At 38.2% G+C, this 22,065-nt stretch overlaps 1 protein-coding gene and 1 long non-coding RNA gene across 2 annotated transcripts in view; one reads left to right on the top strand and one right to left on the bottom strand.

Annotated features, from left to right (window-relative positions):
• Window positions 1-210: 210 nt before the first annotated feature.
• Window positions 211-942, bottom strand: LOC126386287 (uncharacterized). The gene is made up of 2 exons (XR_007569483.1): window positions 860-942; window positions 211-536 (listed from the first exon to the last, which is right to left on the bottom strand). It is a non-coding gene; the product is annotated as an uncharacterized LOC126386287 (long non-coding RNA).
• A 3,465-nt stretch (window positions 943-4,407) lies between these two features.
• myg1 (myg1 exonuclease) overlaps window positions 4,408-22,065 on the top strand; it is a 36,154-nt gene continuing 18,496 nt past the window's right edge. Inside the window, exons 1-4 of the mRNA XM_050038983.1 lie at window positions 4,408-4,751; window positions 7,297-7,409; window positions 16,803-16,962; window positions 18,434-18,583. Of these exons, the coding sequence (XP_049894940.1) occupies window positions 4,470-4,751; window positions 7,297-7,409; window positions 16,803-16,962; window positions 18,434-18,583 (705 nt within the window). The 5' untranslated portion in view covers window positions 4,408-4,469. The remainder of the gene's footprint in view (window positions 4,752-7,296; window positions 7,410-16,802; window positions 16,963-18,433; window positions 18,584-22,065) is intronic.

Genomic DNA, 22,065 nt, shown 5'->3' with positions numbered 1-22,065 from the left:
TGAGACAATTAAGACCTAACAAATTCAAATTTAATGACCTATTTAATGATCTTTAAGGCCTAACGTTTATAATACTGAGTTTAGGGCCATTTTAAGGAGCTGCAGATGCCCTGACACACAAAGATTTAATGTGTGTGGAGTGGATTTTCTCCTTTCATCTGTTCTTTTCTTATCAAGTCAGCAAAGAAGAAATGCGACACAAACAAACTCTTCTTTCCATTTCATATTTTATTCTGAGCATATAGAACATCTGAACATAGAATACTTTAAATAACATGTGTAGGAGGATTTATCAAAGATAATTAATATATTCTATGACAGTGATAGAGGAATGGGTGATAAGTATGTATGTGCCGTCATGAGCCAGCAGTAGTGTTATGCGCAGGCTGAGATGAGGTGGCTAAGGCCGCTGAAGTAAGACTTTTCGCGCTCACTCATCATCTCAAAGTGCAGCGGCTGCTGGCAGAACGTGCACTCTGCTGACGAGTGGGGCTTCAGATCCAAGCCCACCTCCTTCCAGGTGTGCACCAGCCTCTCTGTAGGGTGAAAGAAAGCGGAAGCCAAATTAACTTTGATCACTGAGAGAGCGCTACAAAGCCAAATTAACTTTGATCACTGAGAGAGCGCTACAGTCAGTTACCACGTGTTTTGTTTTAACAACCAGCTAGAGCCTCGTCTCGTCTCGTCTCGTCTCGTCGTCCTCCGCTTATCCGGACCAGCTAGAGCCATTTGACAAAAAGAGATTATAGATTTGGGAAAATGCAAATCTCTGATACAAATGAGGGGAAGTTAAATGTCTGACAGTGTGAATTTACATTTTAAATTAAATACATCAAGTACAGACTACTAGATCCTTTACCAACAAAATATTTCATCATCTCAGGGGTGTGGTGAGGCGTTGCGGCGATACGCAGAAGCTCTTCTCCCCTGGCAACAGTGGGGNCGAAAAGGACTATTACACATACAGTAATCTCACAAGACAGATTCTGCAATTTACATTGTAGAATGACAAGGCCCTCCAGTAAGGCCGTCCCCCCCTAGAATAATTTGAGACACAATTAATACTTTTTGAACAATGCAGTAGTATTTATTGAAAGCACAATGTAAGCGGTGCTCATTATAATAGCACAATAATGTGCTATTTAAATCTTAAGAGATTTAGTCCCCTCCTCCCATTCCTAGTAGTGGTATATCCCACACCAGGGGCGGATCTATGGGTGTGCCCACCCAGATTGAAAGCTTGCCCATCCAGTAAGATTCATGAAAAAAACAAAAAAACCCATAATTCTTATGATTGCGTTTGTGTGAGCCTGTGAGGAGGCTCTGAACATGTTCCATTGGTCTGACATTTCAATATCAGATTATATCAATATATAATTTTGAAACCTTAAACATTTATCTCAGCATTGCAAGTTATTGATAACTAAAGAGTCAAGACTCAAGCCAGCAGCAGCCACATGTAGAAAAGTGGATATACAGTGAATGTCTATACTTATGAAAAATGGCTTAACAACTAAACATTTCCTGCAATTAAACTGGTAAACTGGTTTATAAACAGTGTGAGATCTGCGGACCTCACAACCGTGCGTAATAGTCGCGCGTAATGACCGCTCCTCGTCGGTTAAACTGCACGTCTTTCATGTTTGTCTCACTGACAGATGGAGCCAACAGACAGGTAGCCTATACAGACAGGTGGAGTAGGTGCCAAATTGATATGAAAGCTGGTTCAGGGCGTCTTCGTCCATTTAGGAATAAATGTGAAGTGGAAATTATGCTCGTGCATGTGCGCCAAATATGTACATTAACTGAGAGTTATGAAACAGAATCAAGCGTCACACGGCTTTACAAATATGCCGACAATAATGTGTATGCATATTTCCGGCTTTGTGCGGGCACACAGTTTTAGTCATGTTTTAGTATGTTCTTGTTACTAAATCCACAGACATCTCAGCTTTAAAAATAATCAGGCCCATCCAAATTTTTGCAGGCCTACCCATTAGCTGCGTTCTGGTTCCGCCACTGTCCCACACTCTTTCCAACGGGCGGGGCTAGCAGCCGTACTTGGCAGCAGTAGCAGCGTGTGGCTGGACCCTGCTGTACCCACATTGCGCATCGCGGGGTAAGATGTACACTCACACAGACACAGTTTAACTTACACAAGTTACAACACATCCCATTTACCGTTACAACAAGTCCCAGGCCCAGGCTGATAATATAAACTGTCTGCAACATTTCTCCTGCATTGTTCAAAAGCCTACTCAATTACGAGTGCTGCTAAGCTTAAAGCTAATGATTAAGCTCAGAGTTTAGTGATAGTCAGAGAGGACAGGACAAGAGCAGTCAGTGGCGGAGCGGCTAATGGGTACCTGTCTGTAGGCTCCAGGGCTGCCCCTGACCAAATTGGGGCCCTAAGCAAAATTTTATGTGAATGTCGTCCAAAAGACACCACGAGTCAGAAGCGAGCAAGAGGGGAAAAAAGGCAAAACAAGAGGAAGCTCGTGCTTCACTTGAAGGTGGGTAAGTTGTTGAAATAAAACTTTGTGGCACAAACACCTAAGCTGCTACTCATTAGATAGGAATCTCTGTCTCCAGTCTCTGTCTAGACTGGAGAATTTTTTTTTTCCAGCGGCCCTGATTAACATTTATTGAATGTCTTGTTAACGCCCTATGCATTCACCTCTGATGAAAAGGAGTGGTAAAATGACCAGTTGGTGGTCGTATATATATTGATAGGCTATAAACTTTAGCCAATATATAATATATTGGCTAAAGTTTATAGCCTATCAATTTATGTTGTTAATATAAGTTTTCGACTATTTTTATGGAGGTAAATGTCGCCATCTGTTGGTGAATTTAATTCATAACAGTCAGCTTTTGAGGAGACAGAGAAATACTGATTGAAATGAGTGTGTAACTGATGCATTTGTTGACAGAGGGAACTAAACTTGAATGTAAAGTTTGAAATATCAGTCTGTTTGATCCTGAATTAGTATGTTTTCTTAGGACTGTAGTCTGTACATAATAATAATAATAATAATAATAATAATAATAATAATACAACAATAATAATAATAATACAACAACAACAATAATGATAATAACAATAATGATAATAATAATAATACAATAATGATAATAATAATAATAATAATAATGTAATAATAGATAGCAATAGTAGTTTTTTGTTAATATTAGTAGTAGTAGTAATTGATGGCTATTTGTGACTCAGATTTGTTTATTTATTTCAGTTTGAAGTTATTTTTATTTAATATTTATTTCAGGTTGAATTATTTATTTTATTTGACTCATACAGCCAAACTACTGTATCTACAGTACATTTGTTATTGCTAATAAAGGTTGTCAAGTTAAATGGCATGTTGTTGTACGGTCATTTTGTAGTAGGGCTCCGAATAAAATTTTGCTTAGGGCCCCAATTTGGTCAGGGGCAGCCCTGCTATAAACTTTAGCCAATATATAATATATTGGCTAAAGTTTATAGCCTATCAATATATACGACCACCAACTGGTCATTTTACCACTCCTTTTCATCAGAGGTGAATGCATAGGGCGTTAACAAGACATTCAATAAATGTTAAAAAGGGCCGCTGGAAAAAAAAAAATTCTCCAGTCTAGACAGAGACTGGATACAGAGATTCCTATCTAATGAGTAGCAGCTTAGGTGTTTGTGCCACAAAGTTTTATTTCAACAACATACCCACCTTCAAGTGAAGCACGAGCTTCCTCTTGTTTTGCCTTTTTTCCCCTCTTGCTCGCTCCTGACTCGTGGTGTCTTTTGGACGACATGTGGACAACTCTTCACCTGCTGCAGCTTTGCAAGTGCCTGCCGGCGCACCCCGTCATTGCAGCGACGCATGCTCGGTCAGATTACAGGTCTCTTCTCTCCTTCCTCGAGCTGATTCTACGCGCGCCTCACGGTAGCGCATATGCGCAAATGCGTCCCCTCGCGCAAAATGTGGCCCCCCATGGAAGGTGAGGCCCTACGCACAGCGCGTGTTCTGCGTTTAGGGAGGGGCGGCCCAGAAGCCCGGGTTGAACTGTATTGATTCATCTACGTTTTACGTTCTACGTTTCTGAATATTAATACAGGATCACAATCTACTAACAATACAAAAATGATATGTAATCAACATAATTTAATGTCTGTATTAGTTTTTAGATTTAAGCTCTTTTCACAATTATGCTTGATATTGTTGTTTCATATATGGTGTTAAAATGAGAATTTTTTTTGATGTTATTATATAAAATATTATTTTTTTTTATAATTTCATATATTTACAATGTACTGTTATATTTGAAATAAGATTAATTAAATAGAAAAGAAAACAAAATAAAACAACATTTTCCCGTGTTTCACCGGTTCACAAAACGGACGCACCATTTCCGGTCCGGTCCGGCTGTCAAATCCGTCCGCCACCCGGCGCGTCTCGTGTAAAGCAAGTCGTGCTTGAATGTGGCGCGTTCACATCGTAGCACAAAAATTAACAAAAATTAACGTTACATCTCTAATAAACTTAAGCAAACCAGCAAGTGTTTTACGACTATTGACTTCACAGGCTAACTGCAGTGTTTTACTCTCCGTGCACGTCACAGCACCACGATACATGTCAAGTGAACCGAAGAGACTCTGCACTGACAACATGACTGTTAAAAAGATCGGAACCCACAACGGAACCTTCCACTGTGATGAAGTTCTGGCCTGTTTCTTCCTCCGTCAGCTACCTGAGTACAAGGTAGGCTCAGTGTGCTGCCATTGTGGGTTAAAGAGAGATGATATGTGTTTGTATTGTTCCCTTAACTGCTGCTGTTTAAGTGCAGTCTGTGTAGCTAAAAACGTTACTTACTCTAAACCCTCGTTGTTAAAACCGCTCTTTAAAAATGATCCTTGTGTCTGCATTGGCTGAGTTTTAAGTACATTTTTATTTTATGTTTCTGTCACACATCTCATGTCATGTTGTAAGACTCCAGACGGGGGTGCTGTTGCACAGATGATGGAGCTCACAGGAATATCATAACATTATAGATTTATAATAATTTTAGTGTAATCATACATTTTAGGAGAAAATGCCACAGAAAAAGGTCAATAAAATAAACACAAACGTTACACCGCTGTAAAAATGTTCCCACATTCCCCTTTAGGGGTACAGACACATTTTAATGTAACTTGGCACTGAACATGCCTTAATTTTGTACTAATAAGCAGAATTACAACATCAATCCAGCATAATTGAGATTTCCCCAGTGTTTATATATGGCACAATCCCTGTCTCAAATGTAAACTAAGCCCCACCTAAAAACTTCAGACACCACTATGCAAATGGATGATACAATCCTCACTCACAGGATATATAATTTCATATGATGATTTCCATTTACTGTATATGTTGATACAGTAATTTGTCTAGACAATGAATTGAGAAATTATTGGGCTGATCTCCCTCGCAAGTTAAATACCTAACGCATCAAGGCACTTCATCGCATAAAAAGAAAAAGATAAAAACGAAGATTGCTTAATTGAATAAGAGTTTCAGACTAAGAAGTATTACAAAATTGTTAAAGATGTACAATTTACAACACCAACACATAAAAAAACACAAACAAATTACAAATAAATCAATAAAGTGTTAAGAGTCTTTGCAAAACAGAGTCCTTTTCAGATGTTTTTTGAATAACAATGATGTAGTCTAGATGATGATCGCAGGATGTTTATTATTCATATTTGAAAAAGACTCTTTAATTACATATGTAACATAACCACATGCAATTTTCAAGGGATGCACGGTATTTGTTTCTTTGCTGATATCCAATATGCCGATATATAACAACTCATTTGGCCGATTACCGAAACTGGCATTGATATATCCACTTTTTTTCCCACCTAATTTCAGTGATCATCAAGTCTCCTCTGTTGTGGAATTAACATCATATTATGCATATGTACTCTTATCGTGATGATGGAGACCTGAAATGCAATTCTTTATACTTGTCAGTATATGTAATATTTATTCATCCTGTGAAATCAGAAAAAGCATGTCGGGTGATTCCAATAGTTCATTTTAAAGCCAGTATCGTCCGATACCGATGTTGTACCGATATTATCATACATCCCTACAATTTACACCACCCTTCAAAAATTTGGCTTTTATATCGATTTTTTTTCTTCTTTCCTTCAATAAAAATAGCTATTTTAACAGAGATAAAGACAGTACAATTCAGATATCAGTTGTTTTATCAACATTTGGAATAGTTTTGAACGTAAAAGAAGAATTAAATTATTAAAACTTTCATTTAATGGATGTCCCCACTGTGTTGCATGACCAGGGTAAAGACTGTTGTAACCATTTCCCTGTAAGTGTGAATTTCTTTTCCAGTCTGGGAAAAAGCATATGTGACCTGAGATCATTATTAAATTGTAACTGTACTTTTAAGCTCTAAATGTTTTGTAAACCAGTTTCTTTCAGCCCTCTGCAGTCTACTCAGTGGTTAAATTGAATAGATTTAAATTGTTAGTTTAGATTGTGTTTAACAGATATTCCCTGATACAATTCAAGTAGTGTGAACTCTAGACTTACCTTATGTTTCTATTGTAAAGTTTAAAGAATAGCTTTGCTAAAGCAACACTATTATAAATTCCAGCTTGTTTAAGTTACTATTGTGCACTTGACACTGAAACAGGAACCTGTTATGTTCCCCTTTAAGTCTGTGCACATTTTGATGCGAAGCTTCCAGTTTCTTTTACCAATGACTGCGGACTTCTTCTCTTCTTATGCAACTGCTGCTCAGAGGGATCTTGCCTCTCTCTGTTCTCTCAGTTGTCAGTCTGGTTGAAACATACAGCGTTTTGTTCTTTATTTACAAAACATAACTTCTTTTGCAAAGCTTTCATACATAATAACATCTGCTCATAAATATAGAGTTGTCCTCTCAGCCATCTTACTGTACAGTACAATAAAGCTTGATTGGGAACATTCTGTACCCAATCAAGGCGATTACAAACTTTTGAACGGCAGTGCATGTGAGCAAAAATTACAATTTGTGCCTGTTCAAGCTCAAACCCTGCTATAGTCCTGCTTCCAGCGGGTCCAATTAGGGTCACACTCTTGTCATAATTAACGGTCTTGGTGGAATTCATTTAAATGCATTTGGCTCTTTGATTGAACAGTTCAGAAAACCTAAATGAGGCCTATACATAAAATCCAGATGTCATTTCTTTCCTGGAAATCGGATGCCTGATTATAGATGATTGCAGATCTGACAAACTTTCTATTCATTGCACAGGATGCGGAGATCATTCGGACCAGGGACCCGACACAGCTGGCAGAGTGCAACATCGTTGTGGACGTGGGGGGAGAGTTTGACCCAAAGAGGCATCGCTATGACCATCATCAGAGGTACAAATTTTGCGGCAAAGAGACTGAGTTAATTAAGTTTTTGATTTCAATAAATGTTAGGATATTATGAAGTAAGACAGGGGAATATATGAATAGTTATTGTTCATCACCTGTCATGGTAATCACATTGTGGGTTTATTTTAGTAAGGCAAAGCATGATACAGTGTTTCTTCTTAAATTAATACAAAACACAAATTACTCACAGACAAGTTTAGTGAAATATTTAATGCCTACCAAAAGTTTTACTTTAAACTATCATGTACTCCACTTCCACCAAAGACGGTAATGTTATATTCTTTGCATAAACAGTGTAATATACATTTGAATCAGTGTTGGAGTAAGGTTTGTTTTTTTCACTCAGATTACTTACCATTTATTTGGTTAAAGAAATGAACTTTTTTTTTTTTAGTGACGCAAAACTACCCAAGCATCATAAAATATGTGTCTTTCATGTCAGCCATTTTTAAAATGTCATAGCTGTGAAGCACAGGGTAACTAATATTATTAATGATGGCTTAGCCATTTAGATGTACCAGTTAGTTATGTCATCGAGCCAGCCACCATAATGAGCCAGAAGGGGCCGTATTTGGACAAAAGGTTGGCGCTGTGGAGGAGCGTGGGGTGGATCTGACTCATAGACTCATTGCCTGTCACTCACGTGGCCACTCCCTGAAATATGCATAACTTTAGGTCTTATAAAATGTAAACCCTTGAGTTATATAGAAATTCACCCCTGTACAGTTGTCAGGAAGGGGAAATTATCTATAGAGACCCAAACCGTTTTTAGTACCAGGCTGTAAACATGTTTATTTCAGCTGTAAAGTTGGGCATTTTAAAATGGGGGTCTATGGAGATTTACTCTGATTTGGAGCCAGCCTCAAGTGGCCATTAGACGAACTGCAGTTTTTGGCACTTCCATATTGGCGTCTTTTCTCAGCCTCTTAAGTTGCCGCTTGATTAGTATAGTAACTGATTGCCATAGAAATTTAAAACCAGAAAACAACATTGCATAGTTTATCCACGAGAGAGATGAGAATTTTTTCAACTGCAAAATGCACATATCTTAGTAACAAGCAAGGGATTCTTCTAAAAAATATTCTTATATAATATTTTAATGCAAAAAAAAGATTTTACAGGCTAATATATCATTGTCAGATTTTTAAAACACTGTGATATTAATATCAGTATCCGCCTCAGTAATCCAGCAGGAACACACTCTGTTTACTGCTAAATTTCCTGCCAAAGTTCCTTCCGAATGATTGCATTCACTCAAAGTCTCATCACGTTGAGTAATCAGCCTATTCCAGATGTCTTGTCAGCTTAATGTCCTGATGATAATCAGAGATAGCTTTTATGACCACGGTGATAAAGATATGCCAGGGCTCTCTTCCTGGCAGGTGGTTAGTGATAATTAGCGCTCCTTCAATTGAATGCTCCCCTGCTGCTGGTTCACGAGGCACAGAGGCTGCCACGACACCGCGAGGGGCCGCAGGAGAATGTGGCTGTCACTCACACGCGCCGATGGGGGCAAGATGGTTGTGATGGCAGGCGTGCATGTAAGTGGGCTCGGGTGCTGGAGGAAGTTGGAGAACAATCGGAGTCCTCATATTAATTTAAAATTAGTGCACAGATGAAGTTGACAGCAGCATCAGTACATCACAGTAAGAAGGAGCCTGAAATTAAAACACAGGAGGAGGAGTGAGGCATTTTGGGAAATACTCTTATTTGCTTTTTTTGTCAAGAGTTAGATGACAGTATAGCCTGTCAGAACCAAAGAGTAAAAAGGCCAATTCACCATTACTATACTTGGCAGTCTTGTTGTCACTATGAGGTTGCTAAGCAACCAACTGAGACTCCAGGACAGTGACTGTGGGTGAGTTCCAAATCACATACTTTTTCTTTTAACGTTTAGTTTGTATTGCAGCTGCCCTTACAAAGTACATGCAGCCATACTACTTTCTCATAACATAACGCCCCGAACTTTGCCCTCTTTCTTACATATCCATTACTGTGGAGACATACATTGTAGATTCTAGCATATTCATGACAGTGAAATTACATATGCATTGCATATTTCATGTGTCATTGTTATTTCCATAGTTATGTCCTTCTGTTGTTGCTAGTCTTTATGATTATTTTGTTTACTTAAACAATTAATATTCCTATTTTTACTATTCATCAGTCAGGTGAATGTGCTGTCATCTGTCTCCGCAGCTTCTGAAAGCTGTCATGAGCTGTCCATCAGCTTTCAACAAGCTGTAAACCTGTCAGGTGGCTGCAGCTCAGTCAATGTGACGTATCTTCCGCTGCGCAGAGTGTGGGTCAGAATAGCCAGAGAAGCATACTGGCTTGCATAGTGCAAAATAAAACCGGATGTACATCCTGGTATTTTTGGCATTCTGCATTTGACATACTATAAATCATTCTCTGGCATACTAAATAGTATGGTAGCATGGGTATTGTAACACACTGTGTATATAAAGAAGGATGGCATGACAGCACCTCAAAAGTGAAGCCAAAACATCTTGATCACCCCCTAGTGGCTGGCTGATGCCCCCTCCATGTTAGCAGATGGGACACTGGCCCAAATAAGAAAAAAATTATAGTACACGTCAAACTTTTTTAAAGATGGTTTCTTATCACACTGATGCATTTTCAAATGTTCATTTTTTTGATAAGTGTGGTCTTTATTAGTTATTTGATGCTATAAAAAGGGGGAGTGATGTCATGATCGACAACTGTGTGTGTCAATCTGTGTTGGGTCAGAGGGTTGTATGGGCGCCATAGATGTGTGAAAAGACTGTATACAGTGTTGGCTCGTGAAGCCAAAAGAGTTCAACTTCCTTGGTGTAAAATTACCCAGATCATTGACATCTCTGGGCTCATAGAGGAGGTGCACCAGAGACACCAGAGTATAAAAAATTAAATGATGATTTGATAAAATGATAGAATTATGTGGCTCAGGCTTTCAAAATGTTATCAGACTGAATGTATCACATCCTAATAGGACAAAAAAAATGTATCCACTGATTTACAGATGTCTCTTTCCTAATGGACAGTTATTAGGCCATCTTTGCTTGTTTTTCATCTAAACTTTGGAACAGACAACCCTATATGCGATTACAAATGATTTCCCCTCAAACTAATGCCTCAAAACAAAAAGAAGAATGTGAAAAACTTTTATCTTTGACGTTTTTATTTTCTGAAGTTTCTTAAGCAGGGAATAAAATGCCTGTAAGAGTTGGAGGCCTGAGAAATGTTCTCCAAACACTGACTGAAGGTTAATAAAGCACAGTGGATTAGATCTGGCAGGGAGTGCGTTTGTGGTTGCTCACAGTAAGAACGGCACTCAGTGCTCCCACTCAGGAAAGAAATAAAAGTAAGCAAATATGAGTTTACAGCAGAGATGAATGCATTGTGCATTTCGCAGCACCTACCATCAGCAGAGAAATGTAGATAAACTGTTCTCATGTAGTTTTGTGTTGTGATGTAATTTAAGTTTTCTGCTGCTGGCTGTGTGGATTCACTGATGGAGGAGGCGTCCACTTCCCCTGAATTCACCAAAATTCTGTAATGCATGATAACATGGCCACAGACACGGGAGAGTATTAAGGCCAGGCATAAGGGGAGAAAATGAGATGAGGATTTTTTATTTTTATTTTGCATTACAAGAATGAAGTCGTATTGTTGTGAATGAAGTTTAAATGTTGAGAATTAAATCAACTCCTCTGGTCCATCACATCATATCTTGTGATACAACATATCCCCTCTGGATTGCAGGCAGGTGTAACCATCAATAACCTTGCATTTGTCCATTGCCAGATATTTCAGTTTGCACAAATGCAGCCACCTCTTCTACATTTGCGTGGTTTCGCCCTCTGAACAGACACAGTTTTCGGCACAATCTCTTCAAAATCCTGATACTTATGACCACACTATATTTATGCACTAAAGGAAAAGAAATTGCCTTATTTTTTAAACTGATTCTGAAGTACAATTTCACCAATTCACCCACACAAAGCATTTTGTAGAGGCAGCCATATGGGCAAATGCTAGCAGTTTGATTTATCCTCTCAAAAGTTTGACTTGAATTGTTGAAATGTCAAGTTTATTCATATAAACTTTAATCCCAATATTTTGGCTTTATTCTCGTAATGCAAAAAACCCCCACTTTAATGCCAGTTAAATTGCCATTAAAGTTTTGTGTGTCATCTGTAAAGATAATTTATATCTTGTATGTAACTCAATATGTCACTGTAAAAATAAACACAGGCCTTGATAATTCCTCTCCTATAAATGTGATACAACATATTTGGCGCCGTCCCTAATCTCGCAGCACTTAGTTACAAATATTAATTTGTTCTCAAATTTGTTCTCAAATCTTACTAAAATCATTTTCCCAGAAAAGAAGGGGTTAAACCAGCAGTGAGCCAGAGACCATTACACTTTCTGAAGCGCTCCTATAAAGTGATTTGGATCGTCTCTGCAGTACCGAGGGTCACAGTGAGATCTAAATGAATTAAAAAGGAACATTCCCTGAACGCTCCTAACCAGATTGAAATATCTCAAAATACATAAATAGATTTTTAGTCTGAATCTTTTTAACCAAAGGGGAAAAAGATGGTTTGGAGATGAGCCAGTCATTAGCAGGATACGGTACAAGGGGTCAAGAACACTCTGACCTTTATTTGTTTACAGCAAGAAGGAAAGCACCAGTAGAAGCACAGACGATTGTCAATATGTTCTCAGTGAATGACATAATACCAACCAAGGTCATTATGACAGGAGCAATGAAACCCTTTTTGTCATATCTCGGACATATTTCCTCTCATTTTTCCACTATCCACTATTTGTTCTCATTTTGTCAGTACCAATCTATTTCTGGGATTCACTAATGTTTTCTTATTTTTGCTCTTCTCTTCGGTAAGAGACAGTTTTACATGTGGTCGAGAGCACTTTTACCAAGATATGAGGGGAAAAAAACATGCTTTCACAGTTCACAAATTATTAGTCCAAATAAATAAGTTTTAGGAACGTAAAAAAATGCATGAATGTTATATAATCAGATTTAGATTATTGTGTTTTAGAGTCATTATAATGATTGAACTATAAAATTTGAGGGCTAAAGAAATCATACTCTACTTGGTCCAATGATCCTAATTACTGTAATTTCACTTACTGTGCGTCTTTCTGCTGATTAACTAAGCACTGATGATAGTCAAGGACTGAAACGTTTACTGCTGTTTTTACTCATTTTTTTGCACTTTGAGCATCATTTTTTGTGCCCTGATGTCTTAAATAAATAGACTATTTTGCACTGATCCCAGCTTGTGGACCTTTTTGTGGCTTTCTAGCCCAGTTACATTGGTGTGCAGATATCTCCTCTGTTGTCCTTTCTTTCCTTTCTTTCCTTTTTGTTTCCCCAAGAAGGCACAGATGCACAGCAGCCCTAAGACTTTGCAGGAACTAACTAAGTACATTTACTCAAGTACAGTATAAAAAACTTTCTGCAACTTTCTACTTCTACTCCACTACATTTCAGATGTTAATTTTGTACTTTTTACTCCACTACAATCATTTAATAACTTAAGTTACTTGTTACTTTATGAATTAAGATTTTTTTGCACACAACAATTATTTTAATGCAGAAACATTTAATGGCTCCAGCTTCTCAAAAATGATGTCATTGCTGCTTTTCCTTTCAGTTATTTTAATTAATTTGATTTATTAAATTGATTAAAAATGTTCTGCATTGAGTGCTCTTACTTTAATACTTAGTAACATTTTCAGTGCAGGACTTTTACTTGTAACAGAGTGTTTTTACAATGTGGTATAAGTACTTTTAAGGATCTGAATACTTCCTGCATCATTGCTGCTGAAACGACATTTACAGCATCACAAATCCTTTGCCTTTTCTGTTCATTCTCTTCATTTTTATTTTTTCCTGTAACACCAGTACTGACCCTCTGGAAAATTACATGTTCACTTTGGTTACGTTTATTTAACAGTACATCAATGTCACTACTGCAGAAGTTCTTACAGCCTTTTTCGGTGGCGTCTCTCCAGTTCCCTGATTCATGTGCCAAAGTCTTTACACACAGCACCACACCTGCTCTTATATAGTGTTTAAGGGGCGTCAGCTATGCTAAAAGGTTACTTAAAATCAAGTGGGATTTATCATTCAGAACACCTGAGTGAGAGCAGATTTGGATGGTTAAGAACGTTTGATGCATCTGGAGTTTACTTCTCTTGTTTTTCTTTTGGTGGAAAATTAAAGAGAAAATATAGAAATTTAAGAGAATGTTGCTGTATCAGGCCAATTCTTTTGAAAAGTCGACTTCCAAAGCTTGTGAAAGGCCACACTGTGCTCTTTTACAGTTTCACAAATTTCCTATCATTTTAAGGCACTACTGTGCACAGAATGACAGGAAATTACCTGCCAGTACATTTCTTTTTTTCAGAAAGTGCTTGAATAGCTTCTCTGAGGCTTCAAGTAAGAAATATATTCATGAAGCTTTATTTTGTGCACACGGTAAATAGGATGCAATAAAGCCATTGTTTATTATAAGCATAAGGAAGTGATGCAGCTGGTGCAATATGGGAATCGTAGTCAGTAATACTTAATTCTTACCAAAGTATTTCCAACTCTTGGTTTATATTCTTCCTTACTAACATATATTAATGTAGTTCTGTATGGCAAGTTTACCATGTGTGACTTCACACTGAGTTTGATGACTTCTCTCTTTTTCAGCTATTCTCCATTTCTCCGTGTCATTTTCCTCTCGCTCATTCACTCCCATCTCCTGGTAATCAGCATAGAAATGCCTCAGCTTGGCCAATTAGTCCTTTAATGGCTGTGATTACCCCCTGCTTCCCTAGCATGTCACTCATTCATTTGATGGTCTGTTTTCCGCTGTGCCACAGCCCAAGCATCCTAATTAAGCCTGAATTAAATGACCAGCGGTGGCTGGGCGCTGGAGCCCACCCATCTCAGCACGTGGCTGAGAAGAGACCTCCGGTGGCTTTTATTCGTGTGTGCTCATGCTGAGTAACACGCCAGCGCATGCATGCTTTCTCTCTCTCTTTCTGGTCAATGCAACGTCACTCTGAAGCTTAGACGAATATAATTTATTAATTTATAGTAAAAAATCAGGTGTTCTTCAAGGATATTTCAAGTCGTCACGTAAGAACAGGAAACAAGAGGCCTCTTGCAGCAACGAATTCTTAAATTTCCTTTTATATATTTTCTCTTAATTTTTGGTTAAGAGTTGAAATTAGAGAAGTCGACTCATAAGGACACATAAGTAACCTTTCAGCATAGGTAACACCCCCTAAACACTATGTAAGGGCAGGTGTGCTGATACCCTGGCACATGCCCAAGAATTGGAGATGCCACCAAAGAAGAAGAAGAAGAGTGTCAGTACAGGTGTTACAGAAAATAAAAAACCCCAGGAATGGCAAAACATTAGTGATGATGTAAATGTTGTGTAAGAAGCAGTGGTAATTGTTACTACTAAAAGTACTAATACCACTCTGTAAAAATACCCTGTTAAAACTAAAAGTCCTGCATTGAAAATGTTGCTTGAGTCAAAGTATGTAAGTACAATCAAGAAAATGGATTTAAGTATTAAAAGTAAAAGTACTCAGTGCAGAAAACTGTAAATCAATTTAATAAATGAAAATATTTTAAATTAAAGGCAGTAGATTCTCATATTTAGCAGCTGGAACCATGAAATGTATTTGCATTAGAAAATGACTGAAACGATTATTAAAATAGTTGACAGTTAATGTTCTAATCAATCGACTAATCGTTTCAGCTGTACTTGTGTATTTGTAAAGTGGTAACTAAAGTTATGAAATTATTGTAGTGGAGTAAGAAGTACAATATTATCATCTGAAGTGTAGTGGAGTAGAAGTAGAAAGTATCACGAGATCACAGTACTCAAGTAACGTAAAAGTACCTCAGATTTGTACTTAGGTCCAGTACTTGAGTAAATGTAGAGGGATGTACAGTATCTGCAATTACAGTAAGTGGGATCAATTTACCAAATACAGTAGTATTTCCTCAGCCCTGAAGTGTAATAATCCAATCATTATGATTGCTCTAAAATATAATCAAAATTTGATAACATGAAATACATTCTTTTTTTTATATGTTACTCAGAACATTTAAAAAAAATATTGTGTTTCCTTGCAGCATACAGACAATTCGTGGATTGTGAAAAGTAAATGTTTTTCTCTAATCTTTGTAAGAGCACTCCCGACCACTCAAATTTTCTCTTACCTAAGAGAAGAGCAAAAATTTGAAAACATTAGTGAATCCCAGAATTCAGTGGGTACTAACAAAATCAGAACAAATCACGTGGATATGAACAAAAACTAAGAGAAAATCTGTTCGTATATTGCTTCCTGCATGAGGCCCAATGACTGTCCAGCTTACTTAACTTAACTTCCACGGTTAATCCATGGTATAGGTCTACAGTTTAAAAAGCATCTGAGGCACTCTGACTGTCAGTAAAACTCCTTTATATTAAAAACCATTAGTAAAGGATTTTTACTTACAACCTGGATGCTTCGGATGTCAGTCTGTGTTCAGTTACTTGACTGGCTTTGGTATTGATTGATTGGATATTGTCTGCCTACAGACCACACAGTGTTTTCGCTCTTTTTAGCACTAATATAAGCTGTTTTATATTTCCTTTATATGTTGGAGACATGGTAGGCAATACAAGTATACTGCTGTGACACGTCAGCAAACATGCCAATCATCTCAGCTCATACTTAGATTAAATTATTTTTTTTTACATGAGCAAATCTACTATCTGCATGTTATTGTCACTACTAAATTTGTTAAGGAGGGAATATGTTTTAAATTATTTCCGTCATTGATTGTTGGCTTTGTCTTATAAAATGTAAAAAAAAGAAAAGTTAAAAATATCTATCAGAGTGTCCCCAAAGCTCAAGCTGATGTTTCCAAATTGCTTTCTTTGTCAGACCAACAGTCTGTAAGCCAAAGATATTCAGTTTACAATGATATAAAACAGGACATTTTATAAACTACATGATTAATGGATCAACTGAAAAACAAATTACTCAATGTATTTATAATGATTTTAAGTTACGGCACAATTCTGTATACTACTTATTGTTTATCTTTATTTCTTTTAACACCATCTGCAGCAGCACAATCTCACTCTTATGCATTATGCACCAATTTCATACAGTAAAGGCTAATATGTGGGGCTGGCATCTATTTCAAAACATCATACATGTGCAAGCTTTAGACAGTTTTTACATTACAACCTTTTCCACCCACTGTGAACAGAATATTGTGTTGTTGTTAAAAGGCGTTTCTGTTGCAGTCAGCTAACATAATACCCTCTCTTTGTCCAGGACCTTTGCAGAGAGCTTCCACAGCCTGTGTCCAGAGAAGCCATGGGTGACCAAGCTCAGCTCAGCCGGCCTGGTCTACCTGCACTTCGGTCGTCAGCTGCTGGCCCAGCTGACGCAGCTGAAGGAGGGCGACAAGCAGCTGGAGGTGCTCTACGATAAGGTGAGAGGGAGAGGGTGACGGATTTACAGCGGGCGGTGAATTAGCAACCTTTGTGTTTCATTCACAGCACAAACACTCCACTGGAGAGAGAGGCTTTCCTTCACCTCGCCTCGGCTGATGTATTGAACCTGAACAAAGTCGATTTCATCATGAATCACAAAAGAATCAAAGGACACTTATCTCTGTGCGCTGCACTTTGCTTGCTCCTTGGCTGTTTTAAAATAGACACCATGAAGCCTCTGACCATGGTGAACTAAATACTCAGATATTTTTTTTTTTAAGATATTTTTTTGGGGCATTTTTTTGCCTTTAATGGACAGGACAGGTAAGTGTGAAAGGGGGAGAGAGAGAGAGGGGATGACATGCAGCAAAGGGCCACAGGCTGGACTCGAACCTGGGCCGCTGCGGCAACAGCCTTGGACATGGGGCACCTGCTCTACCACTAAGCCACTGACACCCCGAAATACTCAGATATTCTATTCTTCATATTTGCTGAAATTGTCACTATATTCACACATTAAGACATGAGACTGAGGGAAAAAAAAATCCTCTGCCCTCTTGAATGGCTTCTAATAGTCATACTGCATGCGAACAAAAACAACCAATCAGTACTGACAAAAAATGTCAGTAGGGGCAAGAGGAAGAGGAGGAGGGACATCAGTGACAGTGACAGTGTAAAGCACATGCAAAATGTTAACATTAAAGTTTAGTTTGTGACATTTTGCCTTCAGCAGTTGGCAGCAGAGTCTGAGCATAAATAGGAAGACATACTGAGGACAGAGATGTGGCAAAGTTCCTCTTCCAGGCCTGAGCACACACAACATTTTGATGGCCAGGCACATTAATCCAGCTAAATCTTAGGTCACCATAAATATTAGCACCATTAACTCACATTATCATTGGCTTTTTGATGTGTCAGTTTGTTTTAAGCCCCGAGTAATCCTTTTACTCACGGCTGGGGCTTTATTTATTTTAGGATGCTGCTTGTCTCGTCCTCAGCCAGTTCAGACAAACTGAATCTCTATCTGTGCCCCAAAACTTAGTTCCACTCGTAAGCCACTTGTAAAATGTCAGCTGTGTGGTGATTGGCCTTCCGATGCACTGAGGCTTTTCAGCCCTTAATATGTCTCCACTTCTCTGCTCCTCTTCCACATCTTCCTGGAGCTTTGCCATTTAACTGTAAAATAGCAGCAATTTGTCTCCTCCTCTTGGTTTTACGACCTAGCCATGCACTCTAGCCCTCAGTAACTGCCCACACACTGTGACCAAATGGATTTCAATCAGAATAATGTAATCCCAGTACATTGCTCTCTCCTGAAAGTCCCGTCTTTCGGAATTTCCCTGGCTCGAAAAAGGGATTCACTGCAAGTTTGTCCTTTTTCAAAATTAGCATGAACATAAAACAGCCAATTCCCATGTCATTACAGGTTCCTAACCTCCCCTGTCACATGTCTCTTTTAATTCCTCGCAGCTGTATGAGAACTTCGTGGAGGAGGTGGATGCTGTAGACAATGGCATTTCACAGTGTGATGGGGAGGCCCGCTACTCTGTCTCCACCACGCTGAGCGCACGTGTCGGCCACCTGAACCCACGCTGGAACAGCAAGAGTCAGGACACCGAGGTGAGGGATTGCATGAGTGTGAATGTACACTTTCACTTAGCACACAGACTGGTCTGATGCAGCTTTTATATTACATGGCTTTTAAACTCAAGGTCACAGATTACATCTAATGTGTGTGGGCCTGTATCTGTGACATAAGATCCTATGAGGAGATATAAGAGTCCTGTCGTCTTAATAGAGCGAATGACTTCAGTGAGAGGTAAATAAATTGTCCTTGCTGCATCACAAGACATTTCATCAGAGGGAGGTGTGAGAACATGTGAGAACGTGTGAGAACATGTGAGAGTGTGTGTGTTCACAACAATGACACAATTTCCTCTTGATACAGTATATATCAAGATATCCTGAATCACAGCGGGATACTTAACAGCAGCATCAAAGGCTGTGCTCTTTGGATTCAGTGCACATGTGTTATAATTGCCTGGATTTCTACAGTATGACTCGTGGGCACTGTCTGTTACTGTGTGTATGTTACTTTTTATCTGTCCAAGGAAAAAACATAAGAAACATGACATAACACTGTAATGCTGATATTCTTTAATCGCAACCATATTATTACAAGGACATCACTCTACTCAGATCAGTACATATATTAAACATCCAAAGAGGCGATTTTTAAATGCTGATTTATTTGTGGAGCTACAAGACTTCTTGAATCCAAGGTATAACATGTTAAAATGTGAACATGAATTTAATATTGAGATTAGTTTCCCAATTATTTGCTTGGTCGATGAAAAATAATATCTGTAGCTCAAGCTGACTTATTCAAATTGCATTTTTCTGACCTACTAACAGTTCAAACACTGAGTTACTATTTATTTCTTGATAATCATATTTGATATTTATTTCTAACATGTAAAAAAAGACATGAAAATACAGACAAGCAGACAGACAGAAATAAAATAATACTTCCAAATAATGAAAAGTATAATGTTAAAGCACTTGATAATGAATAGATACTTTGATTTACACATCCAAAAAGAAGTGGGAGGAAGTATAAACGTATGAAGTCTCATCCCTTCTCATTAAGTCATTGAGTGAAATGAAACAGACAGTTCCTTATATAGATAAACCTATACCTTAAACTTTTCTAAATATACCATTGTTATTACCTTTTAACTTTGTCACACAAAATAACGGTAAAGGTATATAATAATAATTACCAGATAATCAACTTGTCCTGCTATCTTTTTATATTTGAATAAGTGAACATATGCATTTTACAAAGTATGAATGTAAGTAAAATGAGTAAACACTTAAGTTACATATTAATACATTGTTATTTACAGAGAAAAACTATTGCATAAGAGAAAGAAGAGCAACAAATCCTCACATTAGAGAGGATGACAATTCGATTCATTGATTTATCAAAGTGGTTGCGTAAGTAGCTGCTCATTGAATTTTTCAAGCTTAATTGCCTGAATGTTTCAGCCCTATTATATCGAACATAGGCACAGATAGATGATAACAAAAAACATAAACTTAGAGGGACGCTTCTCCCCAACATCAAAAATACATATTTTTCCTCTTACCTGCAGAGCTGTTATCAGTCTAGATTGTTTCAGTGTGAGATGCTGAGTGTCGGAGTGTGAGATGTCTGCCTTCTCTCCAGTGTAATGGAAGTAGATGGCACTCGGGTTATTGTGCTCAAACGCAAAAAAACAACAACTCAACAGCAATGTCTCTTTCCAGAAATCCTGACCTGGTTACTCAAGATACTCCACAGACCTTGTTGTGAGCAGTTTCATGTAGGAACTATTTTTCCCCATCACATTACACCCACTGACCGTATCACAGTGCAGGAAGCATGCATCTACTTAGGACAAGAGGCTTGTGCTCCTGACATTGCGAAATATAAGCATTATTGGCGTCATCCTCGACTGAGCTGTAATGTTAGCTAGCTCAGTGGTGCTGGATAAGCTAACAGTAGATGCACGCTTCCTTCTGCGTGGTCATGAGGTTATAGGTAGGGTTGCCACACTTTCTGGTTTTCCTGAGATCGTTATCTTTTTTCAGCAACTGCCCTGGAAAATGAGTGTTCTTTCCCAGGACACAAATTGTCCCTGTTTTTTGTGAAAATGTACGTCTAATTTGAAATGTCAGAGTACCAAATAAAACAAAATTCTTCTACTGCTGTTCTATTTTTTCCTCTTTACGTTTAGACATCCAATCCTGTGTCTGTAAAGGGGTAAAAATTAGTAGAACTCAGCAACAACTGGCCACATGCCTGTACTCAAAAAAGTTTACCTTATCACCTAGCAACTGCTGCACGGGCTGTCGCTGTCGTAGATAGGCTATCCAGTCATTTCACATTATTTTGTGCAGTTAGTAGGCTACTGTATTCCCCACCACGCTGTGGAGGTTTTACACTTCAAAACTGACACATTGGAGTGCAGAGATTTTTTTATTTCGAAAGCCCCTATGTCATAGTTAGTCTTCTCTCATGTCTCGTGTTGCAGGTGGGATGATTAAGATGTCTAATGTCCGTTTTGACGAACCACCGTGTGCATCAAAAGCCTAGATTGCTCTGAAATGACCTGACAAAAACAGTTCGTAGGTTTTTGTAAGTTTTTCGGCATTGTGATTAATTATTTTTCAGCCACTGATGTATTTAGTCTGTGCGTCTTGTGTCCATGGCAACCAGTCTCTTCAACCCATTAAAGACTGAATGGAGATTACGTGCTCCTGTTTTTGTCATGGACATGGTATAAAACCAGCATGTTATTCATACATTAATAACTTATATTATTACTTAAGTTAATGGTCAGGTGTAGTTAGTGAAGCTTATATCCATAAATGGTCAGAGAGGAGAACAACAGCTGTATCTGACGGCTCAGTGTGATCAGCTTGGCTGCTTGTTAGGACAAATGGAGGTAAGAGAGGCAACAAGGAGTCCTACAACTGTTGACATAGTATATTTTTATATTTAATGCCCTGGGTCACATGTCAAATGTCCCGGTTTTTCACAAATCAAATATGGCAACCCTATTGGTGGGTGTAGTTCGGTAGAAAGAAAATTGTCTCAAAGTGAATTTGCTCACAACAAGGTCTGTGGATTATCTTAAGTAACCAGGTCATGATTTCTGGAAAGAGACATTGATGTTTAGTTTTTCAAATGTATTTTTTGGCGCTTTGAGCACCACAAGCTGAATGCCATCTAGTCCCATTATATTGAAGAGAGGCAGACACCTCTACAGCCGGTATTATCAACAATCTGCCACTCACTCATCAAAACAGTCTAGACTGATAAATAGCACTACAGGTAAGAGGACAAATATGTATTTTTGATTTTGGCATCAAAAAGTCTTAAGAATCCAAGTTACAATACAAAATGTCAAATACAACAATAAAACAACATCTAATTGACGGCTCAAGCAACCTCTCTAGTTGATTACTCAATAACCTGTCATTTAGCACCAGGACTAAGCCCGATCTTGAACTCCCTTTTGTTTTTGACACCCTGATATTTAACTGGAGGACCC

Source organism: Epinephelus moara, chromosome 24 (genome assembly GCF_006386435.1).
Source record: "Epinephelus moara isolate mb chromosome 24, YSFRI_EMoa_1.0, whole genome shotgun sequence".
Taxonomy (NCBI): domain Eukaryota; kingdom Metazoa; phylum Chordata; class Actinopteri; order Perciformes; family Serranidae; genus Epinephelus; species Epinephelus moara.
The sequence above is the reverse complement of the archived record's forward strand: the minus strand, read 5'-3'. Positions and strand labels throughout refer to the sequence as shown.